A 21,706-nucleotide genomic window follows, 5' to 3' on the forward strand; every position below is an offset into this window, starting at 1 on the left:
CATCAGAGCACTCCTGACATATGGTTGTCAAGCCTCTGCTTAAAGACCTCCAAAGAAGGAGACTCCACCACACTCCTTGGCAGGAAATTCCACTGTCGAACAGCTCTGCTTCTCTTCAAACACTATAACCAGGACAGAATCCTCCACCCCAGATCCCAAGATTCTAACCTAAAGAGTAACGTTACTATTGTCACTATTTATTAAATTTATATACCGCCCTTCATCTAAGGATCACAGGGTGGTTTGCAACACAAACACAAAATAGATAACACAGTAAGAAAAAGACAATAGCCCCCTAACCAGGGAGTCTGCCACCTCTCCCACTTCATGCCATAACATGTAGAAGCACCTGCGACATCAGTCAGCATTCATCACATTGTTCACATGGCAGGTGCTTCTGAACATTATGACTGAAGGGGGCAGTGGGACCTGCCATGAGGGAGTCTTGCTTTCACTGGTATTCCCATGTGCGGGCAATGATATGTAAACCACCCATTCCACATAGTTACGTTAAGGCTGTAGTGTAGCTTTACTGTCACCAGCTCAAGAGACTGTAAAGGACTTGTTGGTTGATTCCATGTCTCCTGCACCACATATTTCCATGCACCTACCACCTGAGGCAGCAGCTCACCTCACTCACTTGGCCTAATAGTAGGGGCGGCTCTGTTGCCAATTTAAAACTGTTACGCCCACCGTCTGTGTTTTATCTAACAAAGATTGTTATACTTGATGTCCAACTATCCGATCCCCACTAATGAGTGATTATACCTGAAGGAGCGTCTCCACCCCCATCGTTCAGCCCAGACCCTGAGATCCAGTGCCAAGGGCCTTCTGGTGGTTCCCTCATTGCGAGAAGTGAGGTTACAGGGAACCAGACAGAGGGCCTTCTCGGTAGTGGCGCCCGCCCTGTGGAACGCCCTCCCATCAGATGTCAAGGAAATAAGCATCTATCTTATCTTTAAAAGACATCTGAAGGCAGCCCTGTTTAGGGAAGTTTTTAATATTTAATGCTGTATTGTTTTTAACACTCGATTGGGAGCCGCCCAGAGTGGCTGGGGAAACTCAGCCAGATGGGCGGGGTATGAATAATAAATTATTATTATTTTTGATCCAAGTCACCCAAGCCAGATACTCACTAAAACTAACAGAACTGACGAGACTTCCATCCTTGCTGGGTAGCTTCAGAGGGCGGATACCAGCGCATCTAGAAGAGAATGACAGAGTGTGATAGAGGAGGGGGAAATATCAGTGCATCCAAGGAAGGTAACTAGTGCTCCCCAAAACTCTACATAAGCTACTTCTCTTAGGCTGCTCATTATTCCTCAAGATCCTCTGGAAAACAGGACTGCTCCCTGCAACCTTTTGAATAATTGACACAGGGAGACATACTCAAGCTTGCTAAGCCCATAACATTAGTAAGGTCCCATAATACCTTCTCTGCCCCTTCAAGGCAACTGATACATCTTTTATCAACTCCCAGTTCTAAGGAGGTTTATGCCTTGGAGGTCACATTTGATGAATGACCTGCAGAGCTGTAGGTTTTGCCAAAAAAAGGACATGGTGGCAACAATGGCTGTCTTAAGACTCAACCTACAGCTCATGGGCCTCTTTCCTGCCCCACATTACAACTCTGCGGTGATGCTTTAATTCTTGGCTGTTCTTCGCCATCACAACCAAAGCGGTCTCACGTGCTCCAACTGTCCACATTTATCAGAGCTGGTACTTCTCGTCTGGAACCAAGTCTCTGGTAAATAAATGTTCCTATTTGAGATTTTAAAAATAGATCACATGTGCAACACTTACAACCTGCGTCCTTTCCAATCTCTAGGTAAAGGGACCCCTGACCATTAGGTCCAGTCACGGACGACTCTGGGGTTGTGGCGCTCATCTTGCTTTACTGGCCGAGGGAGCCGGCGTACAGCTTCTGGGTCATGTGGCCAGCATGACTAAGCCGCTTCTGGCGAACAGAGCAGCGCACGGAAATGCCGTTTACCTTCCCGCCGGAGCGGTACCTATTTATCTACTTGCACTTTGACGTGCTTTCGAACTGCTAGGTTGGCAGGAGCAGGGACCGAACAACGGGAGCTCACCCCGTCATGGGGATTCGAACCACCGACCTTCTGATCGGCAAGTCCTAGGCTTAGTGGTTTAACCCACTGCACTGCTTCCCAAACAACTTAACCACCTAGTCAACGTGACCAACCACATTTCAAGTTGCAGCTATTTTACAAGTACAACCACTGGCAGATTAAGGTGTGGTGGTTTTTTAAGTTTTGGGTTTTTAAAAACTTACAACGTTTATTACAATGACTAAACTGTTGCAGATAGCCTTCTCTTGCACACGAGACACACCTACTCCAGAATTCGGTGCAGAGGAGGCTGCTTCAGAGTAAACAAATAAAGCAAGCAGAGCCTGAAAATGTGCAGTAGTGTGCGAGGCTTGTGCGCAGGGACCCTTTGTGTGAGAATAGTGAGGTATCAAATGTACAAGAAGCCCCTATTTTGACACCTGCAAAATGCTGAGAAGTTTTGGGGCGAGGGCAACTTAACAGGGCAGAAGAGGTAACATCTGGACAGCTGCAGCAGTGTTTGGTCCAGAAGTAACCCAACAACCATGACCTGAAAAAGCAACAATGGCGGACCTGTGGGCATCCAGTCATTGTTGGATTACAAATCCCATTATCCCTGTGCATTAGCCATGCTAGCTGGGACAGCCTAGGACCATCTGAGGGGCTGCATGTTGCCCATCCCCAAGCTAAATCAAATAGAAATTTCTTACTGCACAGGAACCAAGAGGAACATATCTTTGAGGATTCATGAAGGCAGTTTCAACTGGACCTTTGCCCTCCTCATAAGGCATAATAGTAGGACCAATGTAAATATAATTAGTAATATATGTGCTCCACCCAATAATGCAGTTGGAGGGGAGTCCTTGGTCCAATCCCCGTTTTAACGCTAGGAATTCAGAGCTAGAGCATTCAGCAGCCTCTGCTTAAAGACCTTTTGCAACTTAGGCTATATCCACAACATACATTTAAAGTATTCTTAAATTATAACCACTGTAACAATCATGGCTTCCCCTAAAGAATCCTGGGAACTGAAGTCTGTTATGGGCGTCAAGACTTAGGTGACCCCCCCACAGAACTACAATTCCCACTCAACAACTACAGTTCCCAGGTTTCTTCAGGGGAAGCCATAACAGTTAAGAGTGATGCAAGAGTGTTTCAAATATACAATGTGGATGTGATGTAATATAAAAGTTGCTCAGGAGGATTAACACACCTTTGTACTGATACTACTAGATGCACTAGAATTTATATATAAAATCTGCTGCCAATATTAACATCTGGGGGACTGGATTTCTTACTCCCTCCAACATCTGCACAGTCTGTGAGTACGGCTTGCTCTGCAGCATGCCTGCCAACCTCAATTTTTTCTTACCATTATCCTTCCTTGCAAGTTAAAAGTTGAATTTAGTTCTCCCACCTGATAGCAGCCACCAGCATTGTCATGTTTTGTATTTCTGCCCTTCCACAAACTCCCACCACTCCCAAGCTGTAGCTTAAGCATTTCCCAGATTCCTACATCCATCTCCCCCGCACATCTGGAATTAGTTTTGTTCCTTCTGCTCAACAACTGAGTGGAAACAGGAAGTTTCCCTGGCCGGGCTGTGCAGTGCTCTTTAACCCTGGAAAGAAAACCCTCAAGTCGCTAGATCTGCAGGATCCTGCCAGGAGAGATACAGCCACCTAAGGTGCACATACAACCCAATGGAAGGGCAAGAGGTTGGCTCTATGCCTGTGCTAAGATGACAAGTGTGTATCTGGAGGCTGCTTTGATATCTGTGTTGACCATTGGCGGAATGGGCGGTTCTCTCCAGAGTGTTTTTAGTAAGCCAGCTGCCTCTACATATGGGCTGCGTACATATTACCAGCTTCAAAAAGGCAGCTAGGGTGTTCTTTTTCTCAATTTGGACCAAAGCTGGCTGGTGGGGTGGGGGGAAAAACATCAAAACACGATTATTCAATATGCAATGACAGGGAAGATACAGGATACATACAGACCGTGGCTAACAGTCCATATCACGAGGGCCCATCACATGACTACTCAATTGATTACACTTGCACATGAGTAAGCAACTGTGAAGCAGCACACTTTTTAAAAAGATGCCTGCATCACCTTCAGAGGTATCCCCTGATAAAGGGAGATGTCTTATAAGATTGGTGCTCTCACCCTCTAATGTAAGTTCTTATGAAATCTGCAAAGTTTTTAAAAAATCTGCATGTCAGAACAGCATAACCCTTTGTTTTACTAAACATTTCCACCTAGGAAAGGGAGAGAATTCAGTTCAGCTTGCATTTAAAGCCTAACTTTCTTAACTCATGCTTCCTTGAAACAATATGGGAACTGAAATTCAGCTATGCATCAAAACGTATTCTCCGAAGTCTGCAATTCAGCTCCTCAGCTAAGCAATAAGCACAAAAAGGGGTAAAATGTGCACAAGAGTGCATGTATCTATGAAAAAATGTAAACAAAAATGCATTATTATTAGGGGAAATGGTTTTCAAGACGTGCATTATGCAAAATTGCATAAAATATATATATATTAGGATAAATTCCCTTTAAAAAAATCGCACTAGTGGAAACATGAACCCAAATTTAAGACTGGAAAAACAGGAGAAACCACAATTAACAGATTTGTCCAACCCTACTTCCACCCTCTCCAACATCTTCCTCACCCCTGTCCTATGAACTTCTATGACATAGGCAGCAACCGTATCAGACTGGAGTGAAGGAGTAAAAGAACAAAATTATATTAAAGGAAATCAGGATTTTTTACATTTGGAAAGAGTGTGAAGAAGGATATTCTGGTCTCCTGTCAAGGACGGGTCCTCCCTTCCTTGACAGAGTCCATAGCGTGACTGATGTGTGTGTGTGCACCAGTTGGCTGTGCGGGGGAAATTAAATCCGTGTGTGCTGTTGCTACGACTACAATCCCAACCCCCCTCCCACCACGTGGCTGTGGTGAGTGAAAAAAGGTGGCAGGGAGCCCCCCCCCCAGCTCGACAGCACCATGTGGCAGGGTTGCCACCCGCTGAGGCTCCTCCCCTCCCACAGGCAGGACCAATCCATCCCTGCTCAGTGGGGCCACTTTCAACACAAGGGGTGCCATGCTGTGGTGCCATGTCATGTGTGCCAAGTTGGCAAGAGGTGGGTTAGAGAAATACCTGGCATTTCATCCTGCCTGGGCTTTTGGTGGGTGGATAGCGTGGAGGCCCATGCACTGGGTTGCCAAGGAAGAGATGGGGCAGAAAAATAATAAAAAAAGAAGCTTGCGGAAAACCCCGTTGTGCCCAAAATGGCAGAGAGATGATGTTACCTTACCAGCCTTTTTCCAGAGACGGGACCCACCATCCTTAAAGGCTTCTAGGAATGAAGCTGTTGTACAGCCACTCCACTCTAGCAGGGGCAAGCCAGGACTATGGTGTCCCACACCTCCAGGGCCAGCCTTGAGCTTCAGGGCTGGCCTGCGTAGGCATCCTGGCAGCAGGTCACTGAAGACATCAAAGGAGGGATCATTTCAACCACCAGTTGGCCGCTGTGGGAGCCCCTTGGGGGGGGAGGGGGCAAGAGGCATTTTGCTGGCAGCTGCCACTGATCATGACAACCTGTAGGTCCTGCCAGGAGATTTGGTGGGACGGGGAAGAGGGTGGGAGGGAATCAGCATTCAGGGGCAAACACAGAATCCGTAGTCATCGCTGTTCAAACCACTGGAACAACCCGTCTAGAGATGCCTCTTCTCTTCTTGGGCTGCAAGAAGGGCTACAGAGGAAGATTTCTTGCATTGTCATTTGTTAGTTCATTCAGCTAAGGAGAGGGTGGAGAACCTGTGGCCTGCCGGAAGTTACTGAACTCAAACTCCCATCAGCCCCAGCCAGCAAGGCAAATGTTCAGGGATGACTTGACTTGCAGCACAACCACCTGTGGGGATGTGGACACAGGTTTCCCACCCCAGAAATAAAGTGGTGTGTTTTAGTAGAGGGAAACATTGGTACTGGAGACACTCCAGCAAGTCTGTAGTCATTGGCAGTTGCCCACTTTTCATGTACCTTTCTACAAGAAGTTTCTCTGCATAACTCTTTCTCACAGCCCAGGAGCAATTCTGATTAGGGTTGAGCTGAAAGCAATGGAATGGGAGGACTCACAAGTGCTTCCTTGGCGATTGCACTGGAAGGGTGCATGTGTTCAGAGCAAGGGCAAATTCTTTCCGAATTGGCTGTGTTTGTCCTTAGTGGCAGCAGAAAGTGGATCAATCTAATGTCTAGATAGGGCTTATCTGCATTTTACTTTCCTCCACTTGTTCCAGGCATGGTCAGTGTATTAAAGCTCCATGTCTGAGTGCCCTGCTTTTTTGCTCTGGAGCTTTCCCTGCAAAAAAAACTGCTCTTTAAAGCTCAACTGGAGCAAACAGCACTCTGTGAAAAACCCAAATTGACATTTGCTCCAATTGAGCGCTAAAAAGTGGGTTTTTGTGAGGAACGCTCCAGGGCGAAAAAAATAGAGCGCTCGGATACAGGTAAGTGCGGATAAGCCTGTAGTCTTGCAACAACATCTCATCATTCACTGTAAGATTCCTGGCTGCCTGGGATTTGACTTCTGACTAAGGAAGACGATGATACAGTTGTTAGGAAAATGCCCCAATAAGCTGCCACAAATGGGAGCAAGCATTTAAGAGATAGGGTTTTTACTGTCCCCGCCAAAGTTGTGCCACTTTGGGGAGACTATTCACCCTTGTTGTGTTATGTGGAACTGCAACAAAGCGCCTCATCTGGCTGCTTTAACCGCATAGGCAGAAGGCCTTGGCAAGTATCTCCTGGTTAGGCTTCCTTCCAACACCTGTCAGCAAACTTCTCCCATCCTTAACATTCACACACCAGGCTTCCAGCCTCACGTATTGGGCGGAATGCTGCGCTGACAGTTGTTTAGTAAGGAGGGGCGAAGTAATGTTTAACTCTATAAAAGCTTTATGAGTAACACATTCATTCATTTCAGAGGACAGTTGCTGGGTTCATTCCAAGGAAATGATCTACCCAAGTGGACGGGAGGGGGAAACACCACTGTTCCGAGCTCCCCCTTTTGCAGGAGCAGCAAAGCGTCACATCCAGCACTGTCCCCGGCTGATATCCTGCAACAGGCACAGTATTCTCCCAGGCAGGAGGCACTCAACTTTTGAACACACTGCCTGCAGAAGCCATACCATGTAGTCAAATGCATTTATTATATTAGAGACCATAAATTTGACACATTTGGTGTAGAAGCATCACACACACAGAAAGAGTTGAACACCAGGGAGGCGCAAGCACATTAAGAGTCACATGGAGGTGATTTGGCCTGTGTAAAGCAATGCATTCTAGAACTCTCCTCGACTCTGGGATCCCTTATGGAGGGAGAAAAGAGCCAGGATGCTATGCTATGCTATGCTATTTTATGGGAGGCAATGCAAGAGCATCGTGAGACTGTAGAGCCAAAAGGTTGACATCTATTTCCCCTTTATAAAAGAGGCTATACTAATTCAATCGAGTGCAAGCCATTAGCTTGGCCAAAGAGAGAGGACTTTGGCTCTCTGTACTATGTAGTCCTTATTGGGACAGCCTCCAGCAGTACAGCAACACAGGAAAGCACTTCCCAGTCCTTTCAGTGTTTCTATCTGCATCTCATCTTCCTCACTTCAATGCTTTCTAATTCTAGGCCAGGTCCTTTTCCTGAACTCTACATATCAGACCAACACAAGCCTTCTTCCCCTTCCCTACGACTGCACTGAGAGGGACTAGACCACCTATTTTAATGGAGACCTGCCACTCTTGTAGACTACTAGCAGTTGAAGGCCTTAGGGCACAGGATTCTTTAAGGGATAGCTTTTCCTCTGAGACAGCTCTTCTGTCACCAAATTGGATCCTCTCCGCTGATTCCCCAAGCAAGCAAGTATTGTCTGGGTGAGCAGCAGAGGGGAATGACAATTTAGTAACCTTATCAAACCCCAACCAGGCTCTGGGTCCTGCATTTCCCTGCAGTTGCAATGACAGGACCAAAGTGCAGGCTATTCTGTTGGAGCTGGAGGGGTAAGGAGACAGATTCCTGCTCATCAAAAAAAAGGGGGTGGCATTATGGACTCACCTGAGCATGAAGTGCAGCAGCAGCGGCAGCAGCTGGGTATGTGAAAGCAGCATGTGGGATGGCAGGGGTTAACTCCGTGGTGTAGAGTGGGTAGGGAGCCCATGCCTCTGGAGATGCTGGGATCAGGGTTGCTCCAGTCAGGTCATCTAGACATGAGGGAGCAACAGCACGTCACTCAAGACATGGAAATAAACCAAACAGGCTGGGTTGTGTAGGGGCAGCAGCACCTCTGGCGGAAAGAGCAGCAAGGTAAGATGCAAATACACGCATCTGAACCACATCTCATAACCCCAGCTCAGGACCAAAGGGCTTCCACCCAGTGGCATCCATCCATCCATCCAAGCAGCCCTGCTCAAGCATTGAGGTGCGCACACACAGGTGTCTCCTATTCCACACTCAGAGACGGGGGATGAATCTAGGGCAGCCGTCCCATCCCGTCCCCTGGCCTGTTTGCCTCCAGGTGCTTCTGCACTCCAACTCCCATCACTGGTCTCATTGGGTGGGGCTAATGGGAGTTGGGCCCAGCCGCACCAGGAGGTTGGGCTCCAGTTCTTTCAGATAACTCTTCCCTCCATGTGCAGCAGATGTAGGTGTTTTGCTAAGGGTTGCTTCACACGGGTTTAAACACACAGTAAAAACAAAAGAGTTATGAATAGGCATAGCTGCCACATTCATACCATGGCATGCATTGATTTTAATCTCCTTGCATTTTATGCCCCTTCAACACCTCTTTCTTGCACACAGATGCTATTATCAATTAATACAAAAGTTTTGCTTCCAAAAGGAACTACAGCTGACCCCATCAGTGTTCGCTTGGGGAAAACATTTGCTACCATGTGTGAGGAAACCCTCAGCAAAAGCAGGAAATGGCAGCCTGCGCCGTCATCTAAAGCAGCCTTTCCCAACCACTCGGATAATGTTGGACTATGATTCCCATCATCCCAGACCACTGAGGCCATGCTGGCTGGGGTTGTAGTTCCACAACATGTGGTGACCCATGGTTAGGAAAAGCTGATCTAGGGCACCAAACCCCCCAGTGCAGGCCTGCACCCCTCCCCCTGTTCCACAATATTCCTCACAAGGGTCCCGTGCAATGAAGTGCGCTCCCAGGGCAGGGTGGAGGTTGGTGGGATTCGGTGTGGCCATCAGCTTGCTTTTTGCCATCTTGGTGTTGGCCTTAGCAAACTCTAACCGCAACGTCTGGGGGTTTTCCGGGTCAAAGCGGATGCCCTGCAGCGGCAGAAGAGAGAAAGAACAGAATGGAACAAAAGTCATGCAGTCAATCTTCTTGGAAACCACGCTGGAACACAAGTTGGCTGAAGAGCGGTACATAAAATGTGCAAGTCCAATACATAAAATGTGCTTTCTTGTCAATGCAAAAGCTTGGGAAGGAGAAGTTGTCTGTGTGCCTTTCCCACGGATCAGGCTGGGTCCACGTATGTAGGAGTATTGGTAGCAGGAACAGAGCCTACAGTTTCAGACTGCCCTCAAGAGTTTTTGAAGCACACACAACAGAGCATCAATTGGCCTTTGCGGTCCATATGAGTGGTTGTGTATGTTTGGTCCTTGCCAGCTATGCTACCAGCTCATTTCATCAGCAGCTGTTTGCCTGCTGGGGGGTGGGGAGAGCACCATAGGAACAGCCGTGTGGCAACAGTCATCACTGGGACAAAGTGGCAGTGAAGTCGGGACTATGAGGATGCAAGCCTGTCCCCTCTCTGCTCTTGGGAGGCTATTGCTGTGACTCCACCCCACTGCGCAAGCTATTCCTGCATGAAATAGCTTACAAGCGAGAGCCAGGAAAAGAAGACCTTTCCATGCATCTCAACAGATGCCGCAGATTCCTAGGTTCTCCCTTGAAGCAGGGCCGGCCCACCTATGAGGCAAGGTGGGGCAACTGCCTCAGGTGGTAGGATCCACAGACACAGCAGATCCCGATGTCGATCCTTCTCCCCCCCCCCCCTTGTTCCCAGTGTAGATATCCCCTCACCCCTTCTTCCCTCGCGGAGGGGAGGGGGCACCATTTGGGGGTCTGCCTCAGGTGCCAAAATGTCTTGGGCCGGTCCTGCCTTGAAGGGCAGAAAACACATGGCAGCCATGTCATCTGGGCTTAACTGGTGCAACACACAGTTAACCCACACAGCTCACTAATGCCCTGAAGTGCTCCAACTCCAGATTAGCTTGCTTTGAGCATCATTCCACCATGTGGCAAGGAGAACTTGCAAAGTTTGCAAGTATGTGTTATAATAGTTATTGGTATGAGTCCCAAGTAGCTGGAGATCTACAGCACTTCCCTTTCAATGAAGTTACCGGATATGAGATGGGATGGAATTGCATGCTGAGCCCAAGTCATTCTGGCTATTGGGCTGTGCAAGTACCTGAACTGCATGGTCCTCAATACTCACATTCAGTGCATTCTTTGCAGCTTCCGCACCAGACCGGCTGTCGAAGGTAACAAAGCCAACCGGCTAGGGAAAAGAACACATGGTTTAAACAACATGTGCATGATGTGTGCTTGGAACTAACTGATCTAGCCACACTGCTGAGTACAGCTTGTGGTGATGGTTTCGTTTCCAATCCATTCCATTCCAGGTGCCCTTCACAGAGCTGGTAGCTCCAAACAGGCAGCCTGGCAAGGGACCTGGTGCCCCAGCAAGTTCTTCTATGCCTTTCAGCCTCCCAAGCTTCCATTTCAAGGGATGGGAGATGTGAAGAACATGCTGTTGCTGAGGACAGAGCCCAGCTTGTTCATTGCACTGGAGGCAGATTAGCTTCTGTTGCAGCTTTGGGTGCATCCGACAGGGTATTCAGCAGCACAAAGGACGCCTTAAGATAAGGTTTGTTGCTTTGCAGTGTTGGCAGATGTGGGTGTTTTTGTTAGCTAGTACAGCAGAGATGGGGAGCCTGTGGCTCACTCCAGATCATTGGGCTGGACTCCAACATCCCTGGGGCTGATGGGAGCCTTGAGTCCAGCAATACCCAGACTCCAGCCATTGTTTCCATATCTGTACAATAAAGCAATGTCTGGGGAAAGACACTGCACTTTTGTAGGGAAAGGGAAACTATGTACAGGGGCACACACAAAACATGCAATATGCAGACCATTAGAAAGTGTCGGCCAGTCCATGCAGCACAGTTAGAACTGAACAGCCTTCAGACAGGGGCTTTAGATGGGATAAAAGCAGCCCCAGCTATATTTGAGTGTGTGCTATTGCCCATCCCTTTACTGTAATCCTAGGGTTGCACCCCCCCTTCCTAATTAGGGCATCTGATCCACAGTTTAAGCGGTTAAGGGCAGAACTGGGAAGCTGCCAGAATGAGGACGGAGGGAGGCATTACCTGTTTTGATGTTAGCTTGATCAGCGATCCTTCATAACCCTGAGGAGAGAGAAGCCAGCAAGTTAGTTATTGGATTCCTTAAAAGGGAAAGAAAAGGATGCAAGGCCAGGCCAGCACCCTTAAACAAAGTGCCAGAAATACTTCTGCAGCCCTGAAAAGCGAGTTAACATTAAGACGTAGTTACTATGTTAGAAACACTTTCGCCCCGTCACCACCATCCCCACCACAGATGCGCTATGCCCTTCCACCCTATGAAACTGCTTTATATGGAGTCAAGTCATTGCTATATGTAGCCCAATATTGTCTGACTAGGGACGCGGGTGGCACTGTGGGTTAAACCACAGAGCCTAGGACTTGCCGATCAGAAGGTCGGCGGTTTGAATCCCCGCGAACTGCCAACCTAGCAGTTTGAAAGCACGTCAAAGTGCAAGTAGATAAATAGGTAAACAGCGTTTCCATACACTGCTCTGGTTCGCCAGAAGTGGTTTAGTCATGCTGGCCACTTGACCCAGAAGCTGTACGCCAGCTCCCTCGGCCAATAAAGCGAGATGAGCGCCGCAAACCCAGAGTCAGCCACGACTGGACCTAATAGTCAAGGGTCCCCTTTACCTTTACATTGTCTGACTGGCAACGGTTCCTTCAAGGGTTCAAGCAGAACCCTTTCCTAACCCTGCCACTAAAAGCCAGCTAACTGACAAATGCTGGACAGAGGACATTCTACCTGCATCCCGACATGTTGCCATCCCTAAATATTAATCCCATTAGTTATTAATGGCAGCTACACACTTAACAAAGGGAGGTTCCTACACTGGATCAGACCATTGGCCCATCCATCTGGGAAGGTGGTTGGTTAGCTGGTCAGGGATGCTCAAGAAGTATTTCCTGCATCAGAGTTGGATTGGCTGACCTCTGAGGCTCCTTCCAATTCTATGACTTTTGGGGGTTGGGAGTTGGAGGGGTGGTGGTGAATCTGGGCTTGAATACCTGCTCAGCCCTGCTCCCTGGTGACCTTGAACCAACTTTATGATTCTTCTCTATAGCCAACAGGGCACAAGGCTGCCATATCAACAGACTAAGGACACAATTGCTCGTAGGGGTGCGTGTGCTGCTACTTACCTTGAATGGCCGGAAAAGCAGGTAAAGCTCTCTGGGCTTGATGTCCACAGGAAGGCCACTGACAAAAAGTGTCCGCACCTAGAAGAGGTGGAACAATGCCAAGCAGGTTTAGAGATCACTGTACCACATCACTGGGTATCTTATTAGTCACAGTCCAAGGTTCAAGCGCCAAGTCATATGACTGACAAATCCATTCTGCGAAGAATATTCAAGAGAGTTAACAGCCACTGTTGACTGGGAGACTGTCCAATTGGAAGGATCTGTCAGTTTTGGTTCTCTCATTTTTTAAAATCTTAAATTCAGTTCTCCACATTACTGCAGCAATTTGTTTTTTGTGTTTTTTTTTTAACTCTCATGAAAACTCTTCAGCATTTTCAGGTCAATTTCTTCCAACACACACTTTTCTACACAATTTTCACGCCATATTTTCAGATCACAAAGTACACCTTATTTTCAAACAAAATTCGGAAAAGTGCGAATTTGGAAGGACGGCAGTGTTCCGGTTCTCATATTGCTTCACAAAATCATAATTTGATAAATTTCCCTTAAATGTTATTGAATTTCTGTCCCATTTCTAGCTGGAGAGTAAGTAGGATTATTTGATTAGAAGTTTGTTTGTTTGTATAGACCAGGTACCTGCATATGTATATATAGCAATAGATCCCTGAAGCTGGGCAGAGGATGGAGAGATGTAAAAGATTTTCTGTGGCAGTTTGTCAGTTGGCTTTTTTGAAATGTGGTTTAACCAAAGTCAACTAGAAATGTAACTGCAAGCCCTAGATATTATTTTTCACTTTTGTACTTAGCAACGAACCCCTTTAAAAAAATAAAAACAAAGTACCCAGTACTTTGTTTTTGTTTTTAAATGTATTTTTACTAAAGATTTTCTTGATTTACAAAGGTATGGGCAATGGCTCTCATATTTTTCCCCCCATGTAACTTTTTTTTTTTTTACAAATCTGTTTCATTTGTTGAGACATTAGAAAGAATAGGGGAAAAGAGGTGGAGGGGTGAGATGAGTGGGGGTGGGGTCGGGTGGTGATGTTTCTATTTTACTTAATATATGTGGGGTTTTGTGTCAGCATCGCTTGTGCACGTTCTCTGCTGTTCACTTGTGTTCCTTTGGTGATGAGAAAGGTTGGGGTTGGCCTAGGGTGTGGCTGTTCATTTGTGGTTGGCTGTGGTGGTCTTTGTTTTCATGTGTGAGTGGGGTGGGTGGGTGTTTTGGATCAGGTTAGCCATATTGATTTGTATGCTGTTGATAGATTTTTCTCATTGTCTTGTTGGGATGTGTATGTGATAAAGGGGAGCCATACCGGGGTGAAGGCGTCTTCTTCTATTTGTCCCCCTGTCAGTTTCAGTTTATTGGTTAATTTTTCTAGTAAGGCTGTTTCCCATACTATTTGGTACCATTGGTCCATGCTTACTCCTGGCAGGTCTCTCCAGTGTCTGGTTATGTTGTTTCTGGCTGCTGAGCACTGTTGTCTTGGAAGATGTTTAGTAGGGCCAATTCTGGGGTGATTTCTAATACTTGCTTGTTTATTTTACATATTTCTCGTATGGTTGTTGTCAAGCATAGTTGGATTTTGGGACATTCCCACCACATGTGGAGGTATGTGCCTGTGGAGGTGCACCCTCTCCAGCATTTTGGTGAGGTTCCTAGGCAAATTAGCGCTAGTTTTCTTGGTGTTAGGTACCACCTGTAGGTGATTTTCAGAGCAAGTTCTTTTCTTCTTGTTGAAATGGATTTAAAGGCAGGTTTAGACCACATTCTGGTCCATTGAGTGGGGTTAATCTCATAGCCTATATCATTCTCCCATTGTTTTTTTGATTGTGTCTAGGGAGTTTGTGGGATTTTGGAGTAGTATTTTGTATAATGCGGATACCATCCCTTTACTGTGTCCCTTTGTTGTTAGGAGGAGGTTTGGAAGGTTGTCAGGGGCCTAGTTGCTGCTGTTTTTACTACTGGGTTGTTTAAGAGTGCATGTAGTTGGTGTTGTGTTAACCAGGGCATTTGGGTGTCTTCTAGTATTTCTTGTGTTGACAAAGGTTTGTTATTTTTATAGAAGTCTATTAGATGATATAAGCCTTTGGTTTGCCAGGTTTTTATCTGGAGGTTTTGTGCTGCGTGATGGAATACTGGGTGGTACACCAGGGGAATTAGTGGGGTTGGGGTTGGGGATAGTTTGCCTATTTCTGTTGTCCATGCTTTGAGCATGGTCTGTGTGAAGTACCCAGTATTTTGTTAAAGTCATTCATGGGTATTAAGATGGCGTTATCTTTCTTTTTCTAAGATCATGGGGAAGAGCTAAAGTTTAGCGGCAGAGCAAATACTTGTATGTATAATGTCCAATATTTCAATTTCAAGCTTTGCTAGCTAAAGAGATCAAGAAGCAGATTTAAAGGGAAAGTTCTTCCTGGACAGCTGCTGTCAGTCAGAGCAGGCACTAGTGGGTTAGATGCACAATTCCTCCTCATGCTGTCCACCAGCAAACTGCTAGTATTGTAATTTACAATCCTTATGAACTTTTCAGAGAAAGGGCAAGATATAAATTTACCGTATTTTTCGCCCTATAGGACACACTTTTTCCCTTCCAAAAATGAAGGGGAAATGTGTGTGTGTGTCCTATGGGGCAAATGCAGGCTTCAGGAGAGCCCCACCGCCAGCCCCGCAAGCTCAGGGGACAGCAGGGAGGCGCAGCGCGCCATCCCGCTGTCCCTGACGTGGTTTGGAGGCTGGCGGCGGGCTTCCCCCTCCCCCAGCCCCGCATGCTCCCAGAGCGGGCTTCGCGCAGCTCTCCGCAAGCTGTGGGAGCCCGGCGCGACTTCGCCCCAGCCCCGCGCCTGGGGGGGGAATAATCCCCCCTTTATTTCCCACCCCCAAATCTAGGTGTGTCCTATGGGCCGGTGCGTCCTATAGGGCGAAAAATATGGTAATAACTGAAGTGCAATTCTCAAAACTGGCTGCCTGCTGAATCGCTGCTGTTGACCTTCCTTCCTTCCTTTCTTCCAATCATGTGGTACCCCCAGAGCAGCAACTAGGTAGGTTTTGTAATTCTTACTCTTTTACACCAGGAAAGCTTAACTATTAGAATATTCAAAAGAGCAAAGCGAGAAAGTTTTAATTCACAGTAGTGCTTGTCTGGGGCAACACTGCTCTGATGTCCTTTGCAAAGTGCATGCCACCTCTTTCTGTGTCTTTGGTAAAGTCTCTAGTTCTCCAGTAACTTTTTTATTTATTTTATTTATTTATTATTTGGCCCTTAAATGCATACCATTTCAGACATCTATCAGGCAGGAACCTTTTCTATTGCCTTTTGGTTCCTGAAAAATACATTCCTCTTTCAACAAACTTTCTAAATGGCAGTCTTTATCCCAGCTGACATTTCTCTGACTTTGAACTGATGGATTTACTGCTGTTGTTTTAAACTGGTTTTATAAATAGAATTGCCTTATAAAACTGTTTCTATAGGTTCATTTGTTTTAACAGTTTTTATATATGAGTGTTCTCTATGTTTTCATTATATTGCAAATTGATTTGGGGTGGTCTTATGGGAAGTGCTTCATAAACAAAAGCCCACTTTAAATAAAACTAGAGCCACAGTTTGATAACTTAGTTATTTTAATTTCTGTCCCGATATAGCAGTGAAATTTGCTTCAAATCACACCAATATCTTGTCAAAACAACTTGTTCCATCTTCGGGGGGGGGGACCACCAGCTCTTATTGCAGCAATATTCCCAGATCCGGAAGCAAAGCTGGCCTTAGATGACCAACCAGTTTGTGTTTTCTGTGGCAACTCAGGCATCCAGAACGACACACACTGTCCATGTTACTTCTGACCCCATGATTGCTCGGAAGGATCATGCTGAAATAAAAACACCTGGCCTCTAAAGTGACCTAGCACATACTAGGCTCAACATGTACAAATCTTGCTTTGCTCTCTGGGAGATGGCAGGGTTGAAGAAATGAGCACTTTTTGTCTGAAACTGCTGCACCGGGCGCCTTTAGAAGTAACCAGCAAAAAATGTCCTGCCCACTAAATCTCAGGCTAGTATGCTCTATTCCAGGGGTCAGCAAACTTTTTCAGCAGGGGGCCGGTCCACTGTCCCTCAGACCTTGTGGGGGGCCAGACTATATTTTGGGTGAAAAAAATGAACGAATTCCTATGTTCCCAAAATAACCCAGAGATGCATTTTAAATAAAAGCACACATTCTTGTGTAAAAACACCAGGCAGGCCCCACAAATAACCCAGAGGTGCATTTTTTAAAAAAGGACACATTCTACTCATGTAAAAACACGCTGATTCCTGGACCGTTTGCAGGCTGGATTTAGACGGCGATTGGGCCAGATTGAGCCCCTGGGCCTTAGGTTGCCTACCCATGCTCTATTCCCACAGTGCCCAAACTTGCTGGAACAAGAGCAGTGACCAATCTAGACCGTATCATATTTGAATACATCTGCCTAACAGTGCAACCCAGACCCTCATGCTTTCTAGACAAAAGACTGAGGTGGCAGATCAGGGAGATGCTCCTTTATAACTAACATAAGACAGCCTAGTTCAGAAGCAACTTTCTTCCTATAGCGAGGAGGAAGGATGGAAGAGCCCAAACAGAATTGCAGTTGACTTGCTATACTACTTGGGTGCATTGTGGGTTTTTTCTATGTACATCCTGCTTTGTCCTGTCCACACCAGTTGAAGCTCAGCATAAATTTAGTATAATCCGTGTGGGTGCCATTTTATGACTCCCCATCTTTTATTTTTAATTTAATTAACATTAACACGCACACATTCTATCCAGTACACTGGTAGCATTGATCACATTGCCCAAAGTTTTATGATTATTCTGAATTACTGCTGCACATCTTGCCAAATGAATTCTTTTTTTCATGCTGTGCCTTTTTAATTATGTTGTTTTATTAGTTTACTTTGCTTAATGTTTTGTAAACCACCCTGGCATTTCCAGATGACAGGTGGTTTCAAAGTTTAAAACAGTATGCCATACAAATTCACAAAATCCCAACAGAATATTTAAAATATTCTTTCCATATAAGGTGCACAGACCAGCATGTCATTCACTGGAAGAAGAGATTAAACACAGCATCCAGGGCTATTGCTTCTCAGAGTAAACCCACTGAAACGAATGGCCATAAGGAAGTTAGTCTTCACAGATTTCAGTGGGTCTACTCCGAGTAAAACAGCTAGCAAAACAGACCCCCAAGGTCTGTTTAAAATTAGTGAGAGTTGGGGCTTCTCCAACCTCGCTTGAAACCGGATTACATGTTTGCAGAACACTATTGAAGAAACCCTGTTCTCTCTATTCGTCGTCCTAACTTTTATTACTGGTCCCATCACCTCCTGGCAAATAGAAGGGGAAGAAATGGAGGCAGTGAGAGATTTTACTTTCATGGGCTCCGTGATCACTGCAGATGGTGACAGCAGCCACAAAATTAAAAGACGCCTGCTTCTTGGGAGAAAAGCAATGACAAACCTAGACAGCATCTTAAAAAGAAGAGACATCACCTTGCCAACAAAGGTCCGTATAGTAAAAGCTATGGTTTTCCCAGTAGTGATGTATGGAAGTGAGAGCTGGACCATAAAGAAGGCTGATCGCCAAAGAATTGATTCTTTTGAATTATGGCGCTGGAGGAGACTCTTGAGAGTCCCATGGACTGCAAGAAGATCAAACCTATTCATTCTGAAGGAAATCAGTCCTGAGTGCTCACTGGAAGGACAGATCGTGAAGCTGAGGCTCCAATACTTTGGCCACCTCATGAGAAGAGAAGACTCCCTGGAAAAGACCCTGATGTTGGGAAAGATGGAGGGCGCAAGGAGAAGGGGACGACAGAGGACGAGATGGCTGGACAGTGTTCTCGAAGCTACCAGCATGAGTTTGACCAAACTGCAGGAGGCAGTGGAAGACAGGAGTGCCTGGCGTGCTCTGCTCCATTGCGTCACAAAGAGTCGGACACGACTAAATGACTAAACAACAACAAACAACAACTTTTATTACAGGCTGGCATCTCAACAGAACCTCAGAAGTAAATCTTAAGGTACTGGTAGATCAATATTAGTGGTGGATTTAGGGTAGTGCAGACAGTTCTCCCCATAGGAAGCGAGCCAAGGGGTTGTAATAAATAATAAAAATAAAAATAAAAATATAACTTTATATAGGTAGTGTGCGTTTCCGTGTACTCTGGCACTCATCACTGTGTTCTGTTGCGCCAGAAGTGGTTTAGTCATGCTAGCCACATGACCCAGAAAGATGTCTGTGGGCAAACGCCGCCTCCCTCGGCCTGAAAGCGATATGAGTGCCGCAACCGCATAGTCGCCTGCGACTGGACTTCACCGTCCAGGAGTTCTTTACCTTTACCTTTACCCTTACCCATTTGGGTAGCTACTCAAAGTAGCCAAAGGAGTTATTCTGAAAATAAGGGGGGGAGTTGGGGGGGAACCAAATTTTGCCCTCGCTCAAGGCACCATATTACCAAAGTCCGCCCCTGTCAAGATGGTTCTGGACCATAACCGTTTAGGGCAGGGATGGGGGCCCTTTCTCAGCCTGCGACCCACATTCTCAAATAGGGAGCCTTCCAGAGTTTCCGCCACACACATGATGCCTAGGGCAAACTGGCATGAAGGTCACTCTGCACCATTTGGAGTCTCCAAAGACCAGTTACCACGTCCGCCAATATTGCAGGCTGGCTGCGCCTGCAAATTTGCTACGCTTGTAACAAGGCACTTTGGCACCTGTTAGCTTCAGAACTTGAGTCAGCATTCCAGGAATCACCCTGCAGCTTCTTCAGCAATGATATGCTTACCATTTTCTTCAAAATTATCTATATACCCACCTGTAATGCTCACATTTTTAGGTGAGGCACAAATAAAACAACATTCGGGTAGGATGAAAATATACAAAGCATGATGGGGATTTAGCACACATCAAGGGCTCCTCTTCAGGGTTCAAGCCATGCCCTTTCCCAGGTTACTCCATTCTATTCTGCCATTGTATTTCCATTCTCTCCCAACAGCCTAGTCAGCGTTCTGGGTTTACAGAGCATGCTCAGCCTTTACTACCTCCCCACTGTTTAATTTTACTCCCAATGATCTTTTGTACTTCCGAAAGCCTTGGAGTCTCCGTAAGCCCCCTAACAATTCCTACTTGTGCATGGACAATGCCACTTACATAAGAATTCACACTTGCCATTAATGTGCAGTATACTGCTCACACAACACACACACACATTCTAGAGCTAGCCAAGTTAGCCCGAATCTCCCTGCAACCATAACAGACTAGAGGTCCCTGGATTCTTTGGAGGAAGGCATGATGGCTAAAGTAGTATCACAGAGCTTCAAATGTACAGTGCGGATTTGGCCAAGGACGTGACTCAACAGCCCCCCATCAAAACGACACAGGGATGGGTAAAGTAATAAACATTTCCCTTCCTTAGATGGGGGCCTTCAAGACCACCCGTGTCAGACTGTAAAGTTACCCAACCTGCTTCGCTGAGCAGACAGAGTGCAATTCAAGTGGCAAACTTTTAAGCATAAAGAGATGTCCTTCAATATCTGCCAAGGTACTGCAGAAAGCTTGTAGAGCAAAAGGTGCACTGTTTCCCAAGACAAAACCTTGGTTTAGTTCTCAGCAAGGTGGCAAGACTAGGTTCGGCCGGTGACGTCTTGTCCTACAAATAAAAATATTCCTTGCATATAAAAAAAGTAACATTTCAGGGGGAAGGCTAGATTAGGACACACTCCATTCCCCAACATTGTTTTTCACACATGGAGGCTCTTTGCGCACTGTAAGGACCCTTCTTTGCAGGACAGTACACTGGAACCCAGCTAATGCAGTAGCCAATGCCACAACTGTCTCTTTAGTACAAGCTACAAACTAGCCTTCAGTTTAACGACTTAAATATACTGGCCGGGTCTACTCTACCCATTTCCCTGCAACTCCCAGGTTCGGCCGTGTCGCTAGTGGGGAGGGGCTGCAATGGTCAGAAACAAGTGGGGGGTTTGTGAGGTTACTGTAAGTAGGCCAAGACCTCTGGGAACAAACACCTACTACTGTGTTCTGTGCAGCGCACAGTTAGCTGCAGCAGCAAGGGAAATTCTTCAATTCTGCTGCAGAGGATTTTAAATTACTTTGGCAGTGGTGCCATCAGAGCAGAAATCCAGAGTCCAGAAGTTCTAGCCTGCCACATTTTGAAGTAACAATACAGTGCCATCTAAAGAGAGGGGCCTGCAAAAAGTCCACCATCTAAAATTACTTTTAAGTACACTCTGGAAACTAACTGAAGTGTGATCTATTATATACAACTGAACCTTCTACACCGTTGAATCTATTTTTGGGAGGCAGGTGGCTGCACATATTCTGTCTCATCAAAGGCACATATGGTCTTCTCGGCTTGAAGGGCTGCTGTAGAGCTGGTGACCTGTACTGCAGAGCAGATTCCAGGTCCAGAATAAAAATAAGCCTTTAAAATCAAAGAATATAGTAGCTTAAATCGGCCCAACTGCTCACACATCTATTGCATCTTCCCTCAGTGTTAGGAAACAATCTGTAGAAGCATACAGGACCAGAGTAACAATGCAGTAGAAGCAAAAGCAGATGCAGCTCAGTGGTAGAACATCTGCTTTTCATGTAGAAGGTCCCAGGTTCAACTCCTAGCATCTCCAGGTATGGATGGCAGTAGAAATGGAAAGATCTGTCGATTTCAATTCTCCCAGTTTCTCATTTTTCCAATCTTAAATTCAGCTGTCTACATTTCGGCAACAATTTGCAATTTTGTTTTTTTCAAAGCCCTCATGAAAATCTACCAGCATTTTACTACTAATTTCTCCTAACAAAAGGGTGTGTGTAAAAAGGAATACATTAGCGAAAATAACATGAGAATGCATGTGAAATCACATGAAAAAATATTCTCGTATGTTATTTTCATGAATGTATTCCTTTTGATGCAACTTTTTTCTCCTAATATGCATTTTTATAAGCACTGTTGGGTTTGAGAACTGCATTGCAAAATTCAGATCAGTGCAAAATTTCCAAAGCTGGCTGTGGTTTGGTTCTCATGTTGT

At 46.0% G+C, this 21,706-nt stretch overlaps 1 protein-coding gene across 4 annotated transcripts in view; it reads right to left on the minus strand.

Moving 5' to 3' along the window:
* The window catches only part of RBPMS2 (RNA binding protein, mRNA processing factor 2), a 49,651-nt gene that overhangs the window by 1,795 nt on the left and 26,150 nt on the right, over positions 1 to 21,706 (minus strand). The window contains exons 2-8 of one of the 4 annotated variants that reach the window (XR_014162904.1): positions 12,631 to 12,708; positions 11,515 to 11,553; positions 10,581 to 10,643; positions 9,255 to 9,405; positions 8,176 to 8,321; positions 5,386 to 5,555; positions 1,137 to 1,204 (exon numbers count right to left, since the gene is read on the minus strand). Coding sequence is in view for 2 of the 4 variants with exons in the window: in XM_081888793.1 (XP_081744919.1) it covers positions 5,577 to 5,678; positions 8,176 to 8,321; positions 9,255 to 9,405; positions 10,581 to 10,643; positions 11,515 to 11,553; positions 12,631 to 12,708 (579 nt within the window). In the remaining 2 variants the exon portion in view is untranslated. Of the gene's footprint in view, positions 1 to 1,136; positions 1,205 to 5,380; positions 5,679 to 8,175; positions 8,322 to 9,254; positions 9,406 to 10,580; positions 10,644 to 11,514; positions 11,554 to 12,630; positions 12,709 to 21,706 lie in introns of those variants that run through there. The other 3 variants (XR_014162905.1, XM_081888794.1, XM_081888793.1) reach the window with 3 other exon arrangements.

This window comes from Podarcis melisellensis, assembly GCF_964234715.1.
Source record: "Podarcis melisellensis genome assembly, chromosome: 14".
Lineage (NCBI taxonomy): Eukaryota > Metazoa > Chordata > Lepidosauria > Squamata > Lacertidae > Podarcis > Podarcis melisellensis.